Source organism: Hemibagrus wyckioides, linkage group LG15, assembly GCF_019097595.1.
Source record: "Hemibagrus wyckioides isolate EC202008001 linkage group LG15, SWU_Hwy_1.0, whole genome shotgun sequence".
Taxonomy (NCBI): Eukaryota; Metazoa; Chordata; class Actinopteri; order Siluriformes; family Bagridae; genus Hemibagrus; species Hemibagrus wyckioides.
The window spans coordinates 13,160,001-13,178,964 of record NC_080724.1 but is presented as its reverse complement, the minus strand read 5'-3'; the positions used below and the strand labels follow the sequence as shown (position 1 = coordinate 13,178,964).

General features: G+C 41.4%; 3 protein-coding genes across 3 annotated transcripts in view; 1 reads left to right on the top strand and 2 right to left on the bottom strand.

Annotated features, from left to right (window-relative positions):
- Positions 1–90: 90 nt before the first annotated feature.
- Positions 91–4,949, bottom strand: LOC131365973 (E3 ubiquitin-protein ligase Topors-like). Its single transcript, XM_058410009.1, has 3 exons — positions 4,734–4,949; positions 3,061–3,816; positions 91–2,687 (listed from the first exon to the last, which is right to left on the bottom strand). Exons 2-3 carry the CDS (start codon positions 3,814–3,816, stop codon positions 480–482), a joined length of 2,964 nt encoding a protein of 987 aa, XP_058265992.1. The 5' UTR covers positions 4,734–4,949; the 3' UTR covers positions 91–479.
- A 2,700-nt stretch (positions 4,950–7,649) lies between these two features.
- Positions 7,650–16,304, bottom strand: LOC131365527 (atrial natriuretic peptide receptor 1). The gene is made up of 23 exons (XM_058409132.1): positions 16,208–16,304; positions 15,941–16,046; positions 15,669–15,801; positions 15,255–15,387; positions 14,883–14,993; positions 14,332–14,434; positions 14,041–14,186; positions 13,877–13,949; positions 13,572–13,713; positions 13,399–13,485; positions 13,057–13,200; positions 12,637–12,758; positions 11,988–12,126; positions 11,742–11,790; positions 11,378–11,479; positions 11,138–11,257; positions 10,970–11,063; positions 10,720–10,807; positions 9,670–9,809; positions 9,422–9,574; positions 9,235–9,333; positions 8,950–9,041; positions 7,650–8,194 (listed from the first exon to the last, which is right to left on the bottom strand). The coding sequence occupies exons 1-23, from the start codon at positions 16,241–16,243 to the stop codon at positions 7,991–7,993; spliced, it is 2,616 nt and encodes an 871-aa protein (XP_058265115.1). The 5' UTR covers positions 16,244–16,304; the 3' UTR covers positions 7,650–7,990.
- Positions 16,305–16,950: 646 nt separating this feature from the next.
- Positions 16,951–18,964, top strand: part of prelid1b (PRELI domain containing 1b) — a 3,598-nt gene continuing 1,584 nt past the window's right edge. The window contains exons 1-3 of the mRNA XM_058409191.1: positions 16,951–17,148; positions 18,462–18,555; positions 18,660–18,885. Coding sequence (XP_058265174.1) covers positions 18,464–18,555; positions 18,660–18,885 — 318 coding nt within the window. The 5' untranslated portion in view covers positions 16,951–17,148; positions 18,462–18,463. The remainder of the gene's footprint in view (positions 17,149–18,461; positions 18,556–18,659; positions 18,886–18,964) is intronic.

The following is an 18,964-nucleotide window of genomic DNA, read 5'->3' as shown; positions in this document are numbered from 1 at the left end:
TAGCGACGAAACGAAAGAGAGTTTTATTACCACATAAAGACACTCCCACTCAGTCAGACACTCATTTGATGTGTTTTATTGTTTGCACCATTTATTTTGTTCATTTTTATTATATTGTCAGAGGCAGACACATTCCAGACACACACACACACACACACACAGTCTAAGAGGCATGGTGGTTATTAAGGAAGTGGACATTTGCCACAAGTTCCCTGAGTTTAAAACAGACAAATGTGTATTGTGTATTTCAGACTTCTGTGTGTACGTGCGTGTTGTGGCACAGCAGATTATTCTCTTTTATTCATTTCTTCACAGGCATTATAAATACTAAAATTGTGACAGTAATAAAAATGAATATCTGTCCTGCACACTTGGCTTAAAATTTAAAATAAAACAAAAAAAAGAAAGACAAACAAAACTGGTTTGCTATTTTACACGAGTCGACAAAGTCCCACATGAAAATTTGTGTTTGTGTAGTTCTATACATCAGGGCTCTTCTCTGCGCTAATATGAGAGTCCCTCGTCACATCAGTGTGTTCCGTCTCCATCCCTGACTCTGATTGATCCCTATGAGCCACAAGCCCCACCTCCTGTTGGTCCACAGAACAATTCCTAAGCATCCCTTGCCCTTCCCCCAACAGACTGTCCTCTAGTTCCAGCAGCCGCGTGTGAGACAGCGGACTCGCTGCACTGTGGCCGCCGTCATCAACTCTCCTGATTGGCTGCACCATATCCACCAAGCAGTGCTCCAGGTTCAGCATTCCCAAAACACTCGCACTCGGCTCACCTCGGCTACTGATATCAGTTACAGAGTCCTGAAAACGGTCTGGACTGTCATCACCGTCCAAAAGTGACTCCTGTGAGTCAGTGGTACGAGCAGGTTTAGAGTGAGCTGTGTGACCACTTACCTCTTTAACGTGATCTTTATAGTCAGTGCTGTTACTGTTAACCTCTGTAACACAGTGTTTATAATCAGCACTGCGACTGCTTACATCTGCAGCGTGGTCCTGATGCTCAGCAGCCTGATCAGTAACTTTCCGAACACTATGCTTGTATTCAGTGGTGTAATCGGCAACCCTGGTAACTTTATCTTTACAGTTAGAGGTTTGAATGCTATCACCTGCAACGCTGTCTTTATATTCAGCTATATGGTCACTAAACACCGTCCCGCAGTTCTGATAGGCAGTGGTCCGATCACTGACGTGATCTTTATAATCACTGGTGCAGTTTCTACTGTCTGTAACGCAGTCTTTATCATCAGTGGTCCGATCGCTAAGCTCAGCGAGACGTTCCTGATAATCAATGGTGTGATCACTAAAGTCGGTGATGTGCTCGTTGTCGTCAGCAGTGCGATCTTGAGAGTCAGCAGTGTGATTGTTACCGCCATCTCTGTCTTCATCTATAAGATGGTTCTGCAAGTCAGCAGCGTGACTGTAAGCCTCTGTTTGACGGGTCTGACCGGTGTGATCGCTGTTGCTGTCGCTGTCTATAGTGATAATGGTAGGTGAGGTCTGCTCTCTCTCTCTTCTCCGCATCCTCTTTCTGCGCCTCCTGCCCCTCATGTGTGTGTCGGAGGCCCGACGCTCAAAGATGATCTCCACGCTCGGACTTCGCTCCCTCTCCCGTTCCCTTTCCCTCGATTTCCCACTCTTCCGCCGCCGAGCCGTTCTCTCTAGGTGCCGAGTTTTGTATTTGCGTTTTCCAGCAGGCTTTTCCCGGCATAAATCCGCATCACTGCTGCTGCTGCTGCTTCGAAGCCAGAGCTCACGGTCACCATGGCGATGTCGTGACTCCCGATGAGGCGATCTACTCCTCTCGGTTTCTCTTTCTCTCCTCCTCTTCCTCCTCTTCTTCTTCCGCTCACCATCGATACTGGGCGAATCCCATGGAGAGAAAGACTTGGATGATTTGTCTCGTACATAACTGGAACGAGCTGGAACATGTTCCTCTGAAGAGGAGCCTTCTCTTTCAGCGAAAGCAGTAGGGCTCTGTCCTAACATGTGGTGACTCTGTCTCCTTGATTCTCGACAGCTCAATCTTATATGGGATCTGCTGATTTTTACTGAATGTCTGCTCTGAGGAGAACTCTCACTGCTCGTCTGGGAACGGGAACCTGAAACTGAGTGTGATGATTTCCTGAAGCTACGCCTTGGAGCATGGTCCTTCCTCCTGTGTTGTGAGCGCTTCCCAGCATCTTGCTCTGTCGACTGCTCCAGGTTCTCTTCTCTCTCTGTGTGTGAGGTGGAAGGATATGGCTTCGGAGAGAGTGGGGCCTGCTCATGAGACAACAATGAAGTCTCTGCCTTCATTACTGTCTCTGTGGCAGCCGCCTCGTTCCCCCCCTCCTCCTCAGTGGAGTCCGAAGAAAGCTGCACAAGTTCTGGAGTTCGTTCAGCCATCGGCTTCACATAGCCCACAATCATACACTCTTCCTCTTCACCGTTACCCTCATTGTCATTGTGTTCATGCTGTTCTGTAGCAGCACTGGTTCCACCTGATTGGTTTCCCTCAGGTTCCATGTCCTCTGTTTGTGAAAGGCTGAGGGTGGAGTAGGAAGGGCCTGGAGTCTCATCATCCCAGGCAGATTGGCTGAGGGAGATTTCGCTGCTAGTTGCCATGGGAATAGGGGGCACGCGTTCCTGTGTGTTGTCCTCTGTAACATCTGCTTCAACACTGTCATCATCATCCTATAAAGAAAGCATGACATAGTAAAAAAAATATCTATCAATTCTTTCACTCACTAATCCATCCATCCACTATCTTCACAGCATCCACCCACCACGCCATTCATTCATCTACCCCCCAGCTATCCATTCATGCTCAACATGTACATCACCCATACATTTTTCTTTCCACCAAACCCCTAACACTCCATCATCCACACACATCCATCCAACTTTCCATCCATCATCCATTCACCAAATATTTTTCTATCTATCACTACATCCATCTTCTGTCCCTGTATGTTTACAGTGTATATAGCTTTACAGTGAACATAACTTTACACTGTAATGCTAAATGTAATTACACCTCCACTCCAAGTGTGTGTGTGTGTGTGACCTCTGAGATGTTGATTATAGAGGACTGGGAGCCGCTATCCTCTTCATAACTCGGGGCTGGGGGACACTGCATGGCCTCGATGGAGCGTGCAAAGCTCACCAGCTCATGTAGGATGTGGTCAGTTCGTGCCAGCAGGAAGGGGCGGAGCTCGCTGGGATTGGCTCCCATGACTCGCTCTCGGCGCAGTAATGGCAGCAGTTGCCGCAGGCAAGCTGGATTTCGCTGCACCAATGTTGCATGATCCAGTGGCACACCTTCCACCGAGGAAGCAGAAGGGGTGGGGTCTTGAGCTCTCTGACTCCGCCTCTGCCTGGTCCTCGTTGCTCTGGAATGGCGAGTTCTAGTTGCTGTGCTTTCAGTGTCATTTTGGCCGGCTGGTGCCGCTGCTAATGCTGCTGCAGTCAGTGTAACAGTCGCTGATGCTGATGTGGTCGCGCTCTGAGCGTTCTCCTCCAGCACCACAAACTCTTTGAAGTCGTTCTCGGCCCTCACCGAGTGGAAGATAGAGCGGAACGGCTGCTTGCACAGTGGACACTCCGCTTTGTTCTTGGCCCACTCGCGGATGCAGCGGAAGCAGAAACGGTGCAGGCAGCGCTCGACAGATGCCACGTTCACAAAGCGGTCCAGACAGATCGGACACTTTGAATCTGGGGACGTCTCGGGACGGAGTGGCTGCTGCTGCTGCTGCTGAGATGACTTCACAGAGCCTTTCTCCTTCTTCCTCACACGCAGCTTCATCTTTGTGGGTGCCATCATCTTTAACATCAAATTACACACCATGTCACTTTGTTAGGAGATAATGCACATCATCAGCACCGCTATAATGCTCAATATACAGAATGACCTGTCATTTCCATGATCTATTTCAGATATCATCAAACTACTTTAAGAATATAGTTTAAAAGCTAAAAGCTGCCAAACAACAACATTCTCAAACAATCCGAGTCATTTGTTGTTGTTGTACAAGCAACAGCTTGTACAATGTGTTGTGCATGCTGAGAAAATGCGTCAGCACCACCCTGCTATTCAGAGTTTCAAGATTACTACCTGAATTCAAAAAATAAATCACATGACAGGAAGTTCCACTGGATATTAACACATGGAGCTGGGAGATACTTTTAACACTTTCAGCTGCATTGTTAAGCTAAGACACGAGTATTTTACTGACTGAATGTTAAAATACAATCATATAAATTAATTAAAATAAAGTATATGCATTGGCATGAGGTTCTTTAAGCTAGGATTGAGTTTTGACACTGAGTAACGAAATAATCCACCAGATCCATCCTGTTTACTTCCCTGATCTACAGAGCAACCGGCCTCTTTCCACCATTTTAGCTCACCTTTCATTAAGCAGTTCAATTCATTTAGATTAACACAATTCATCACTTTAATTAAACACAAAGCCATGGGGAGCTGCCTTAGCCTCCTCACAAACTCTGGAGTTAAAATGATTCATAATAAAAAGCAAGTTACATTCGAAAATTATCAGCACAAACGAACAATCCTGACCAAATCACCTGCATTTTAAGGATTTAAGGGTTCACACTGAAAAATTGAAACAGCAGAAAACAAGTGACATTTGAGAGAATAAAATAATAAAACCGAAACATTGCGAGAATCATTAGACAGGCAAATTGTCGGCTAGATTGTTAGCCTGTTAGCAATCCTACCTCAGACCGCTGCTGCTGCGCGAGCTCCTGCTATAGTAAAGTCTTTGAAAACGCGCTTTCACACACATCCATTAAGATTGCAACCCTACACTTCTTTCACGATCATTCAATCAATTTATTAACTTTAATAACGTCATCGCATCGCTTGGTATCCAGTTCTTAAACAGATGAAAAACCATCGAGGGAAAAACCAGCAGAAGAAAGCCGGAAATCAGAAGCCGCGGAACGCACATGCGCACCCTAGCGGCCAGGAGGCGTTAATAAATAAAATTAAACAAATGGTTATTAAATTACATTTTTATATTATCAAGACAATCAGTACAAAAACACAAAAAGGTTACACTTCAAATAATATATATATATGAGCTTGGCTGTTTGTGTGATTTATCATATCAGATTATTTAATCTTACTTGTACATTCAACATCACATTTTAGTTAGTTAGATTTTAGTTAAGTCTACAGGTAACTGTGTCATCAGACGTTTAATGCTTGCATAATATTGCGTATAATTTCATTATTTCAATGTAATCAAATTTTAATACAATTATTTATGCCATTTCGATGATTGTTCGTATTATTTATTGATTCCCTAATCTCCCCCCAAAAAGTAGTGACTTAAGCACGTCTTAAAAAGTTTTTTTACATTTAAATTCGTCATGCAAGACTCACATTAAAAACCTTTACGCGCCACGCTGGGGTACACAACTTCCGCTTGTTTTCGGCTTACTTCCGCGGTTGTCATGGCGACGCGGGTTGCTCCTTTGTAGCTGGCGGATGTTCTGCAGTCTTTATGTGATTTAAATTGAATGATTATAAAAGTGTCGTGTGTAGTATTACAGGTGATGATGATGATGATGGTGGTGTGTGTAACTCAGCGATCTCTGAACAGAATTCTCTCAACAGTGAGTACTGCAGTAGCAATTAGGCTAACTGTGCTAGCTTAGCTAACTTCTGCTAAAGAGAAACAACCATTTCCTAAATAATAATAATAATAATAATAATAATAACCACACACTGACCATTTGATAAGTAAGACGAGTGTTAGTGTTGAGGTGTAACAGGCTCTCTCTCTCTGTGTGTGTGTGTGTGTGTGTTAGATCGTGGCAGTGGTGGTCTTGGTGTCCTGGGGGTTTGTGATCTACGGCGCTCGTGTAGCTGCACAGTGGGAGCTGGAAAAGAGAACCAACACACAGACGTAAAGGAAGAGAAATAACAGTATTTGTATTAAACAATCAAGGACACAAAGAGTGTGTGTCCTTGACTCCTTCACACCATTACACACTCCTTTACAAAATGTTGCACTCGTTGGACAGTTTGCTGTGTTATAAGAGGAATAAAACTCACAGGGATGTGCTGCTAGAGATGTTTATTACTGACTGTTCAGGAAACATCATAATGTATTTCAACTGGTTAAAAAATATATTTTTTATCTGAACACTAACGTCAAGTGTATGTTTGTGTGTGTGTCACCAGATGGCACTGTGCAAACATATTTGGTGTGTGTGTTGTGTTTATAATCCAGGCTGTCTAATGTCATCTTTATGTTGTTTATGTTGCTGTTGTGAATATAAATGAGTAAAACCTAGATTTCAGTCACACACACACACTCACACCTCATCCTGTGAGCTATGCGTGTTCAGGATTAATGATGTCCTTAATGAAGAATAGATATACTTTTTTCTACAGCTGCTTCTGGCTGATTGTGAGAGCACAAACCTGCAAGCGAGAGTGTTTTCATAATCAGTCTGCATTCACAGGTTCATGTTTTTCTGGAAACCCTTTAATCTCTCTCTCTCTCTCTCTCTCTCTCTCTCTCTCTCTGTTTGTGATGTTAATGAAATGATTGATTGAAGCATGTGAGGGCTCTTTTGTGGCCCATGCGGTGCACACGCATCTAATTAGTGTAAGCACTTCAGATGGAGAGCACGTCCTGATTATTCATCTAATTACCACCATAATCACACACGCTATCTATCTATCTATCTATCTATCTATCTATCTATCTATCTATCTATCTATCTATCTATCTATCTATCTATCTATCTATCTATCTATCTATCTTTAGTATTTCTCACATGACTTCTGGTTTTTATGTTGTTTTTATTATATAGTGATATGTCGACATCTTTCTACCTTTTGCTTCCTATCTGTCTGTCTCTCTGCTCTACTCTATTATACAAGTTTCTCCGACCTCAATAGCTCTGTGTATATGCACCAGATGCTCCAGCATTTCTGTGGTGTGTGTGTGTGTGTGTGTAAGCAGTACGTATCCAGTGTTTGCTGGACACCCAGCAGTCATTCGTGTGTGTCCTCATTATTACAGACTGCACAGTTTAGTGCAGCAGCCGTGTTTCCCTTTTGCCACCTGTGGAACTGAGCTCTAGTTCAGTCCCAAGATTAGAAAGACATTGATCACACACACACGCACGTATGCACTCATATACGCATATACACACATACACAGTAGCACACAGCAACAAACCCAGTGTGTGTGATGTTTAGTTCAGTGTGTTACAATAACAGATCAGTGAGAGAATCAGCTGCAGCCGTCACATCGTATACACACCACAGCAGGACATCTCTCTCTCTCTCTCTCTCTCTCTCTCTCTCAGTCTCAGGTGGCTCTTCACTTCAGCACACCTGAGATCTATTTCCTTATCTAATGAGTCACCCAATCCCACTTCAGCTCTGCTATCTGTGATGTGTATATCTGCAGATGTTTAACATTCTGTGCATGTGTGTGTGTGTTGCTGCTAATAGTAATGTAAATGTACAGAACTACATTTAACATAAACATCTGGCTTTAAATGCAGTCATTTATGAATAAGTGATGCTGTGTGTGAGAGAAATAAACAGAGAGAAGAAGGAGTGTCTCATGTAGTATTTTTATTATTACTTTTTAAATGTTTACTAATCGTGACCTCTGACAGAGTTCCTACAAAATCTCAACATCAATATGGTTTTCTATTTGAGACATTTGACATGTAACTGTGTGTGTGTGTTCATGTTTCTATAAAAGTGTTTTCTACAGACCTGAGGCAAGCTGCACATAACTGTACACAACATACAGAGAGAAACAGACAAACACACAACCTTCACACAGATCAACAACATGCTAGCTCTCCTGCTAACAGCATGATAATAAGTGTGGAGTGTGACACTGATGACATCTATAGTTATTTTATCAGTAATTAAACACAGACAGAAAAGAGATTAGAGACAGAGGTTGATCTAAGTGTCTCACAGTGTGTGTGTGTTAGTTGGGGTCAAACAACAGATCGTTGCTGGTGTTGTCGTAGTTGTTGTTGCAGACTCCAGGGAGGAGATCAAACTGCTCTCTGTCTCCATCATCCACCTTCTTCTCCTTATTCTCTTTATTCTCCTTATTCTCTTTATTCTCCTTACTGACCTTCGCTGACTGCTTTCCCTCCAACCAGTATGTCACCATGTCTCCTTTACCCTAAGAGACAGAGATAGGAAAACACACACACACATATATACTGTATATATATATATATATATATATATATATATATATATATATATATATATATATATATATGAGAGAGAGAGAGAGAGAGAGAGAGAGAGAGAGACTGTGGACTGTGGAGTTAATAAAGGAAACTAAATGGTGTTCGAACTGTGGAGTTATTAAAGGGTGTTCTGTGTGAGAGCAATAACTCAGCCTTTATAACTCATTATAACCTCATTCATATGCTGCATGTTTTGAATCGTTGAGAGACATGAAGCAGATGGTCGCAGGATTATCACGTCCACGCTGATTGTGTCCCAGTTTGTGTCTCTATAACAGCCACTTGTGCAGTATGGAGCATCTCCTACTCCTGGTCTCGTTAGTGCTGTGGTCATTAATTAATCACCTGTTCATTACTCATCATTACATGCTCTCTTTAATCCTCAGTGTTTCCTGCTGGGATTAAAATGCAGAGTTTCGCCTGCTTGTGTTTTCTTCCTCCACACTCCTGATTTCTGTTGTATATCTGATTGTTGTGGTTTATTAACCCAGTATTAGTTTGTGTAATTAATCTGAATACAAACTGTCTTTCTTTTTGTTTGACAAACAAATAATAAAGTTCTGCTGAAGTGAGTGTAGAGCTGAAAAAGTGGAGTTTGTGAACAAAACAACAAACTCTGCACGTCCTCCACTTTCAAACAGGAAGTTAAGGAGTGAGTGTGTTAGCGTCAGCGGCGCCTTACCTTGACCTGTAACACTCCTCTGCAGGTGAGCATGTATCCGCCAATCTCCTCCAGCAGGTAAAAGGCACTGGAGCTGCACTGGATCTTCAGAGCTAGGACGTACAAATGGATAAATAAGACGTCTCACTTTTGCCTTTATAATGCTTCCACTGTATTCTGAACGAATGTTCTTCATTTCTTTGTGATTGTAAACGTTTTATTTCTGTCCTTAAAAAGTGTGTTGCACTTTTGCAGGCAAATGTAGAGTAGAGTGTTTATGGAAGTGTGAAGTGTGATAGTTTTTACCTTCACTCGTGGATTCCATGCGTGACGATGTGTTTACAGTGTCTCCAAACAAACAGTAACGTGGCATCTTAGTCCCAACCACACCCGCCACCACCGGGCCTGACACACACACACACACACAGTGTGATGTTAGACAGGAAAAAATTACTCAGTGACTCCAACTGTGTGTGTGTGTGCGTGTTCTTGCCTGAGTGTATTCCGGCGCGGATCTGTAGCTGTGTTTGGGGTTTGTGTGGGATCCTGAAGGTTTTGCACACAGACACCAGGTCCAGAGCCATGCTGGCGATTTCAGACGCGTGGAGGATCCCGTTCTCACGGGGCACACCCGACACCACCATATCTACACACACACACAATCACACATCATAGAACCAGGAATCTATCATATATCCACACACACAGATCTCTGTATGTTTAGAAGAGCAGCAGTCATACAGGCGTCTCCAATGGTCTCCACTTTATAGACATCATAATTGTCGATGATTTCATCAAAAGTTGTGTAGAGTTTATTCAGGAAGTCGACAACCTGGTATGGAGTGCTGGTGCTGGACAACTGTGTGAATCCCACTATATCACTGAACAACACACACACACACACACACACACAGTATTAAAGCACAGACGGAAGAGTTTTATAGTCATTTGAAGATTATATATTTTTTATAAATGTCATTAAATGTGAATATAGACTTTTGCTCTAATCAAGACATTTTCACTTGCAAAGAAATCTTTTTTTAAATTTAATTACTTTAATTACTGTAATGGTGATGTTATTGTAATGAGCTGGTTAGTGACATCACTATTAATCAGTTTTAATTGCTCTTTTTTAATTTGCTATTATATTTTTAACCATATTACTTTATTTCTAAATAAAAGGACAGTGAAAGTAAAAAAATTCAACAGATGGAACTGAAATCAGGCATAACATTATGACCACCTGCCTAATATTGTGTTGGTCCCCTTTTGCTGCCAAAACAGCCCTGACCCATCATGCACTGTGTATTCTGACACCTTTCTATCAGAACCAGCATTAACTTCTGCAGTAATTTGAGCAATAGTAGCTCATCTGTTGGATCGGATCACAGGGGTCAGCTTTCGCTCCCCACGTGCATCAGTCAGCCTTGGCTGCCCATGACCCTGGTTCACCACTGTTCCTTCCTTGGACCACTTTTGATAGATACTGACCACTGGGGGGAACACCCCACAAGAGCTGCAGTTTTGGAGATGCTCTGATCCAGCTGTCTAGCCATCACAATTTGGCCCTTGTAAAACTCACTCAAATCCTTACACTTGTCCATTTTTCCTGCTTCTAACATCAACTTTGAGGACAAAATGTTCACTTGCTGCCTAACATATCCCACCCACTAACAGGTGCCATGATGATGAGATAATCAGTGTTATTCACTTCACCTGTCAGTGCTCATAATGTTATGCCTGATCTGTGTAGTAGAATATTGTTTCTTGTTTGTGTGTGTGTGTGTGTACCTGAAAAAGACTGTAGCACTGACGTAGCTCTGAGCCTGAGATTGTTTCCCCTGTCTGAGATCATCGGCTACCTGCTTTGGCAGCATACCTTCAACACACACACACACAAACACACATAGAGAACAATGATGTGATGGAAGTGTTGACGGATGAAAGTTGGGCTTTAAAGAAAACTGGGCAGGTCTTACAATAAAGCTTTATAAGTTGCTTCATTTTGTGTGTGTGTGTGTGTGTCTGTGTGTGTATTTACTGTACAATAGTCGGTCAGTTTTCTGTTTCTCGTGCATTAAATCCTGTGTGCGCTCTGCCACCAGAACCTCCAGATGTTTACTGTACTTCTCCATCTACACACACATACAGATTAATTGGACATTATAGTTTCCTGTGTGTGTATGTTTGTGTGTATACATGTACTCACCAGGCTCATCATCATATCCACTGGACTGACTTTGTGAGGGTTGATCCTGTGAACAAACTTTCGGATTTGCTCGAAGGTCGGCCGGTGGGCGGGGTTATGTGAGCGGCATCGACGAATCAGCTGAGGATCAGGAAACAAGGGATCATGACATGGAGGGACAGATGACCACTGATATTTTTATGGTTTAATGTTTTGTGTATTTTATGTGCATATGGTACGTCTGTGTGTGTGTGTGTGTACCTCTGCATATTCAGTAGGACAGGGACAGGTGTTATCAGCTTTCCCAGAAATCAGTTCAGGAAGTGGAGGACACCAGGCACAGTCTGCTGAACTGTCCTCCACCTTAGAGAGAGAGAGAGAGAGAGAGAGAGAGAGATAGATAGATAGATAGATAGATAGATAGATAGATAGATAGATAGATAGATAGATAGATAGATAGATAGAGCAAGATGATAACATATCAGAGTAAGTGCATTCATATAAATCTGTGATTAGGAGCTACGCTACTAGAATTAATCAACTCCTTCTGACCAATCACAATCCAGAACTCAGCAGCAGTGTAAATATATGATATTCACACACACACCAGCACTGAGATACTCACAGGGACCGGATCACTCCTTGTGGCAATCTCCAAGAGAATGATGGAATAACTAAATAAAAACAGAAAAATAAATAACACAACAAACCTGTTTGCTGAAATATTTACACTGTTGATAACATGTCTTGTGGACACACACACACACACACGTGTCAACATCAAATATCAAGTATTTCTGAAAAAGCATTCTATTTGCAACATACAGGGAAGTGGACTAATACAATGTTGTGTGTGTGTGTGTGTGTGTACCTGAACGCATCTCCAGCTAGTGTGGGCTCCAGGTTGCTGTTCTGGGCTTCAGGAGGAGTGTACACCTCCCTCAGCCTCAGCTGGTATGTGGTGAGCGGCTCAGCACAATCTTCACGCCGATACACACGCAGACCATAATCTAACACACACACATACACACACACACAATACACAAGGTGACACACTCTGGTTGTACGACTGTACTGTTAGCCAAAAAAAAAAAACCTAGCTGTAAAGAGTGAAATATTCAATTCAAAATAAAGCCATAAACATTTTAACCTACAGGTCAGGTGCTAGTGACTAGCGCTAGAATCTTTTGCAATCCTCTTAGACATTCTGTTCCAGTTAGCTTGTGTTAGCCAGCTAATCCAAATGATTAATTAAGAGCTTGTGAGGATTATGACAGTTTTAAGACTGTGATCATTTATAAGAATAGCTTTATAAACAGTGCGCTGAAAACTGGCACTGACTATAACTTTTATCTCTGACATTCTGATTAGCATGATTTCCCACAATGCAACAGTGTTTTAAAATGTGAGGTGAGCATCAGATTAGTGTAGAATTTGAAACCTTACGAGTGTAATGTACATTTTGCAGGTATGTTACATCAGTAAATAACACACACACATATAAACACACACACACACACCTGTGATCTTACACACCCAGCGGTCGTCAATGACGCAGTTAGATGAGGTGAGTCTTCCGTGGCAGATCTTCAGCTGGTGCAGGTACGACACTCCACGTGCGATATCCGTCGCAAATGAGAACCTGCAAACGTGAGACACGTGACTGTACTTAATGACGTGTCCTTTACAGAAACACTTATTTAATAGTAAGATATCTGACACAATCAAAGGATCTTTTAAAATGATCTCAGCTCTTATTGTCTGAGTTTCTAACACACTCTGTATAAGGATTCAGTGTATTGTACATTATCACATTATGTTTCTGTGGGTTTTTGCTCTAGCTAGCTAATGTTTACAGATGAAACGTCTTCTTTATGATCCAGGAATCAGAAATACCTTTATCTAAGTAATGAACATGGTTTTTATCTGAGTGGGTGTACCTGAAGCCCCAGTTGAGCGGGATCTCTTCGTTCAGGAGCACATCATTCAGGCTGCCTTTGGGACAGTATTCGGTTACTATGGCAACGTTGGGCACCTCTATGCAACCTCCGAAAAACTTGCACAGGTTCGGATGGTCGAGTTCTCTGAGCGATTTCATAATAAATAGTTATTAATAATTTTTTGTTTAATTTGCATTCATGAAGAATGAGAGGTTCATCCACAAGAACATCAAACAGATGTGGAGTGAAACTTAAGAAATGTTCAATATTAAGTTTCAATTATTAGTCATTTATTATACTGCTAAATATATTAAATATTGTGTGTGTGTGTGTGTTAGGTACCTGACTTGCTTGACTTCCTGCCTGATGACCTTTGACAGAGAAAACGTCTTCGTTTTTATCATCTTAATGGCAACAGTTCGTCCATCACTAACAACAGCAGAGGAAACGTGTATTAGTGTATATGTGTATGCGTGTGTGTGTGTGTGTGTATGTATGTATGTATGAGTGCTCACTAAATGCCGGTGTGTGTGTACAGCTGTTTGTTAGAGGTTGGCATGCCAGTGCAGGAGCTGAGACCCGTCACACAGCTGGCGTTGGAGTCAATGTTCACCGCTGGAATGCTGATTATACTACCCATCGCCCGGGCAACGTGGTCTACTCACACACACACACATACACAAGGAGAACAAAAACTCAGACACATACTATATACCACATACACATTACTTCCTGTTCTACCACAAGGCCAAAGCAATAATACAGAACCCAAACCACCACACACACACACAGACACACTCATAGACACACACACACTTACCTTGTTTTATTTGGCTGAAGTCGATGATCCAACTCTCATCCCACAACAACTTCTGTTTTTGATACCTAAACCACTACAAACAGACGAACATGAGTGTCATGGTGTGTGTGTGTGTGTGTGCGTGTATGTATGAAAGTGCATGTGTGTGTGTGTTGTGTTCTTACCATAGCAGTGACGATGAAGCTGATGATGATGAGAGTCACAATCAGTCCTATAGCGGCACGTGCTGAAGCACTGAGAGGACAATCACCACAGTCAGCTGGACACGTGGAGCAGCTCTCCTCTTCATCACACACATCATCACCACACACTACACACACACAGACACACAGTCAGCCCATACAGTCAGACAGACCATCACAGTAAATCTACTGAATCCCAAGGCTGAAATACACACAAACACACACACACACACAGACACACACACACACTCTACATGAATAAGGTTACAGTACTGATGGTGGGCAGGACAGTGCTCTTGGCCTCCAGAGCCACCTGCATGTTCCCCACACGGATGTGTGCAATCAGAGACGTCAGACCCTCATGGACCAGAACCACCTACACATAAGGGGCGGGGCATACGGGGGAATAAGAGTAAGGAAATCACATAATACTTCAATTATGTGTAGAATGTTTCAGGTCCATGTGTGTGTTGAGGAGGTTGTAACAGGAGCACCATGGAGAGCCTCAGCACACCATCTCTTCACAACCACCCACAGATCCACTAAAACAAATGGATAGAACCCAGTCATCTACCCTTTGGCCTGAATGAAGATCTTCAAGTGCCTTAAAAAGTTGATGTACATCTTGATTTTGTTCCTCATGAAGAGATACTAGCAGGTGCCTCCACTGTTAGAAGATCTCATAAGCTTTAAGAAGGATTCTGGAAGTACAGATTCTATTCTCTCCACCATGATTAAGTGTGAATCTGTCGCTGTGTTATTATGTTCAGGATGTCATGTTAAGCATATGTATGTGTGTGTATGTGTGTGTGTGTTTCTGAGACCTTGGCAGTCCAGTTGGTTTGGGTCATTTTGCCGGATGTAGAGATGGTGTGTGTGAAGATTTTGCCATCATCAGGAATCCACGGACCACAGATTCTCTCATCTGCTTCTTTCTACAAAATGAGAGAAAGAAATTTACACACATTTTGTGTGTGTATGTGTGTGTGTGTGTGTTTTAAGACCACAAGAATTTTGTAAAATCTTCTGACAATCACTCAGTCCTCACAAACTACAACAAAAAGCCAAAATATTTCCTTGGTCACTGAGGTAAATCTTAGATGTAAGTTTAGGCATTAGTTAGTGTGTGTGTGTGTGTGTGTGCGTGTGTGTGTGTGTGTGTGTGTGTGTGCATGTGTGTGTGTGTGTATGTGTACCATGTAACCCATAGGGCAGGAGTGGATGTTAGCGTGGTGAATGCAGCAGTTCTCATCATTGGCATCTTTCCAGTTACTGGGACATTCGTGCTGTTCACAGAAACGTCGAGCTTCATCAGCATCTTTAATCGACCTACAACACGCACACACACACACACACACATATATATATACATATATATATATATATATATATATATATATATATATATATATATATATATATATATATATATATATATATACTGTATACTGTATACTGTATATATAGAGTAGAGGAAAAACAATTTAAGAATAAACAAAGAATAAATATGGAGTGAGGGAAATAAACTAAAAGAAATAAAGGAAAAAAATAAAGAGAGATACAGACAGAAATGAGGTTACAGACAGACGGACGGACGGACGTGTATGTACCTGTGAATGAACAGATCATGGTCCACTGCCCACTGATAAAACTTATCATTAACCGTTATGGAATAAATGACGTTGAACTCCTCACCGCTCAGAACCTTCTCTGGAGGACGTAACACCCACGCCATCTCTAATCCTACTCACACACACACACACACACAGGGTTGTCACACAAGGTTGCTTAATAACATTTGGATCTCTGTGTAATTTTATTGTATATTAATCTATTTGTTAAAACTCAATATCCTATAATGTGTGTGTAAAAGTAATGGCACCTCCACAGTCGATCATGTTTAACTCGTCTGGTTTCTCCAGGGGCCAGCAGTCGTACTCTGTGTTATCCAGATCATGCCATCCAACAACCGCCACGATGAAGAGGAACTGGGGAGAAAGAAAGAAAGAAAGAAAGAAAGAAAGAAAGAAAGAAAGAATGAAAGAAAGAAAATGTCAGGAAGTGGGACGAATAAACTTGTGTCTTGTTATAAAGTAAAAACAATAATAATAATAATAATAATAATAATAATAATAATAATAATCTTTACCAGGAAAGTGCATCCGTAACGCTCGGACGGATTCATGTTGATGTGATGGAGTGATGAAGCTCTGTTCAGGATGAATGCATGTTCATTTAATATGCAGAAGAACCAGAGACACTCTGATGAGGAGAAGAAGGGGTGGAGCTACAGGAGGAGGACGTAGAGGTGTGCTCTAAATGGCATCTAATTTACTATTCCCTACATTAGAGATTTTAGATCACTGTGTGTACACAAAAACATCATCATCACCATCACCATTATAGATTTTTAGTCATAATTTTAACTTTCTACCTACTATTTTATATGATGTTATGAGGACACTTGGAATCTAGAACCAGATCACAGGTCAGAATGAAAATGGACAGAAACTTCACTAGTCAGAAGTTCATCGTCATCTACTTGCACAAAACATAATAAAAGCCTCATCTTAAATAAAATTAAATAAATACCTGAAAGAAATGTTTTGTTTCTGTTTTAAAATGTAGCTTAATGTGCAAAACAAAGGGTTAAAATTGAAATATCAAGCTTTAAATGTTATACTATATAATATTTTAATCATTTTAATAAATGTAATTACATTTTAATACAATTAATACACAATAATGCAAAATTATTACACTTAAAAAGCTGATATTATGCTGCCATCTAGCGTCTGAAATAATATATACACTATGGTGAGAACACGGCACTGCAGTGCCATCTAGCGGGGAAAGGGGAGAACTGTAAACTGTTGGAACACTGCCATCTAGCGGTGACATAAATAATTCACAATGCGGTTTATGTCAGACTGGACTCAGACTCGCTTTGAATACCACGGAAAAGTTCAGTCTACACTTCAAGATGTCACACTTCAACAGTCATTCAAAATGACTGTTGAATATGGTGAAGATCATTATAGACCGACGATGATACACATCTGAAACATCGTATTAAATCTGGAGACTGAGGTTAGTGTGAAGCAGCTGTGGCTAGGTATACTTTGCTGCTTAGCTATGTTCTAATTTATTTATTCATTCATTTATTAAAGAAGGTAATATCTTAATATCTAATATCCAGAGACTATTTTTAAAGGGCTGGTTTATTTTAGAACATTCACTCGGTTTTAATGCGGGACAAAAGGGCGACAGTCAACAACAGTGACTGTACTAACGCTAGATTAGAATATCCCAAATATCTTCGTATTCCCTTTAATACTGCATTACGTAGGGGATGAACCAATAGATTTCTGCGCCCTTTGTAGTGCACTAAGCGGCCGTTTGAGATACAGACACGGGTTGGCCATCTCAAACGAAACCTTTCTACCGTTATTTTACTCATTTTGTGGTTGATAGCTAGCTGGTTAACGTTTGTAGATGTTAGTTGAGATTTTTTCTTTAATTGGACTCTTTCAGTTTGAGATTCTAACTTACTTCAAAACGTTAAAAGCTAAATTAACTCCGCCATCACATTCGCCATGGTTTTCCACATCCACATTCCGACATATCTATTGTGATTGGTTGGCGGGCTTCCAAATACAGCGTTTTGATTGGTTACAATTCCAGTATTGGCGTCAGGCCACGTTGTAAGCGGTGTAATTAGCCAATCCTAGATCAGGAGGCGGGATTTAGCGGAATACGGGTGTGAAAATGAAATCGCTTCGCAAGCAAGAAAAACTGGAGTATTTTGTTTACAGACTAATTGAGGGACTTTAATGTGTGTAAACCAAGAAATAGGGCTTTCTTAATTCGATATGGGATCTGAGATGGAAATACTGATAATAAAAAGTAGTATTTATTGAGATGTTGCAAAAATTACCTTATATCAGCAGGTTTAGGGAAATAAGAAGTATTTATTTCCCTGTTTTTTTTGTTTTTGTTTTGTGTGTGTGTGTGTGTGTGTGTTATTGCATGTATATTATTCCACCCTTTTAATACATGTAATAACATTGTAATAATGCACATACTCCTCATACACTGTGTGATGAAGCTGGTTATTTTCCTCTAACGGCACGCCTCCAAGTGTTTATTCCTCTCACACCTCAGCAACTTACTAACAATTACAATTAATTATTAATTAACACATGAACACATCTTACGTTACATCCTTTAATAGTTGCAATTGATGTTCATGAACTGAGTTATGAGTTGTTAGTAAGAGATAAGTTAAGTATAAGTTAATAAGAGAAAAATAAACCTACAGCTTATCATGTTACTGAGAAACCACAAGCTGAACAACGCCTCCTGAATCCTTGTTTAATTATTTACTCTTTTTGTGTTGTCAGAGATGGGGAAGTATTTCTTCAGTGAGACAGACATCAGGAGCACGTGGGAGCAGGTTCTGGCTGCGTTCTGGCAGAGATACCCGAATCCATACAGGTACTGATCATCAGCAGATCAGGAGCATCTCACACCACCTGCAGCCTCTATCTTTACCTGTTCAACTCTCTCTCTCTCTGTCTCTCTCTCTCTCTCTCTTTCAGTACTCATGTTTTGACAGAGGATGTGATTTTTCGTGAAGTGACTCCAGATAACCTTCTCCTTTCCCGACGTCTCCTCACAAAGACCAATCGACTGCCTCGGTGGGCGGAGCGAGTCTTCCCCGGCAACCTCTCACGGTCTGTTTACATTGTAGAGGACTCTGTCGTCGACCCCAGCAACAGACGCCTCACTACACTAACCTGGAACGTAAACCATTCCACATTAATGGTATACCAGACATATTATTATCAGATATATCTGATCATATCAGAGTAAGAAGTGTGTGCTTGGAGCTTTCTTACCTGTG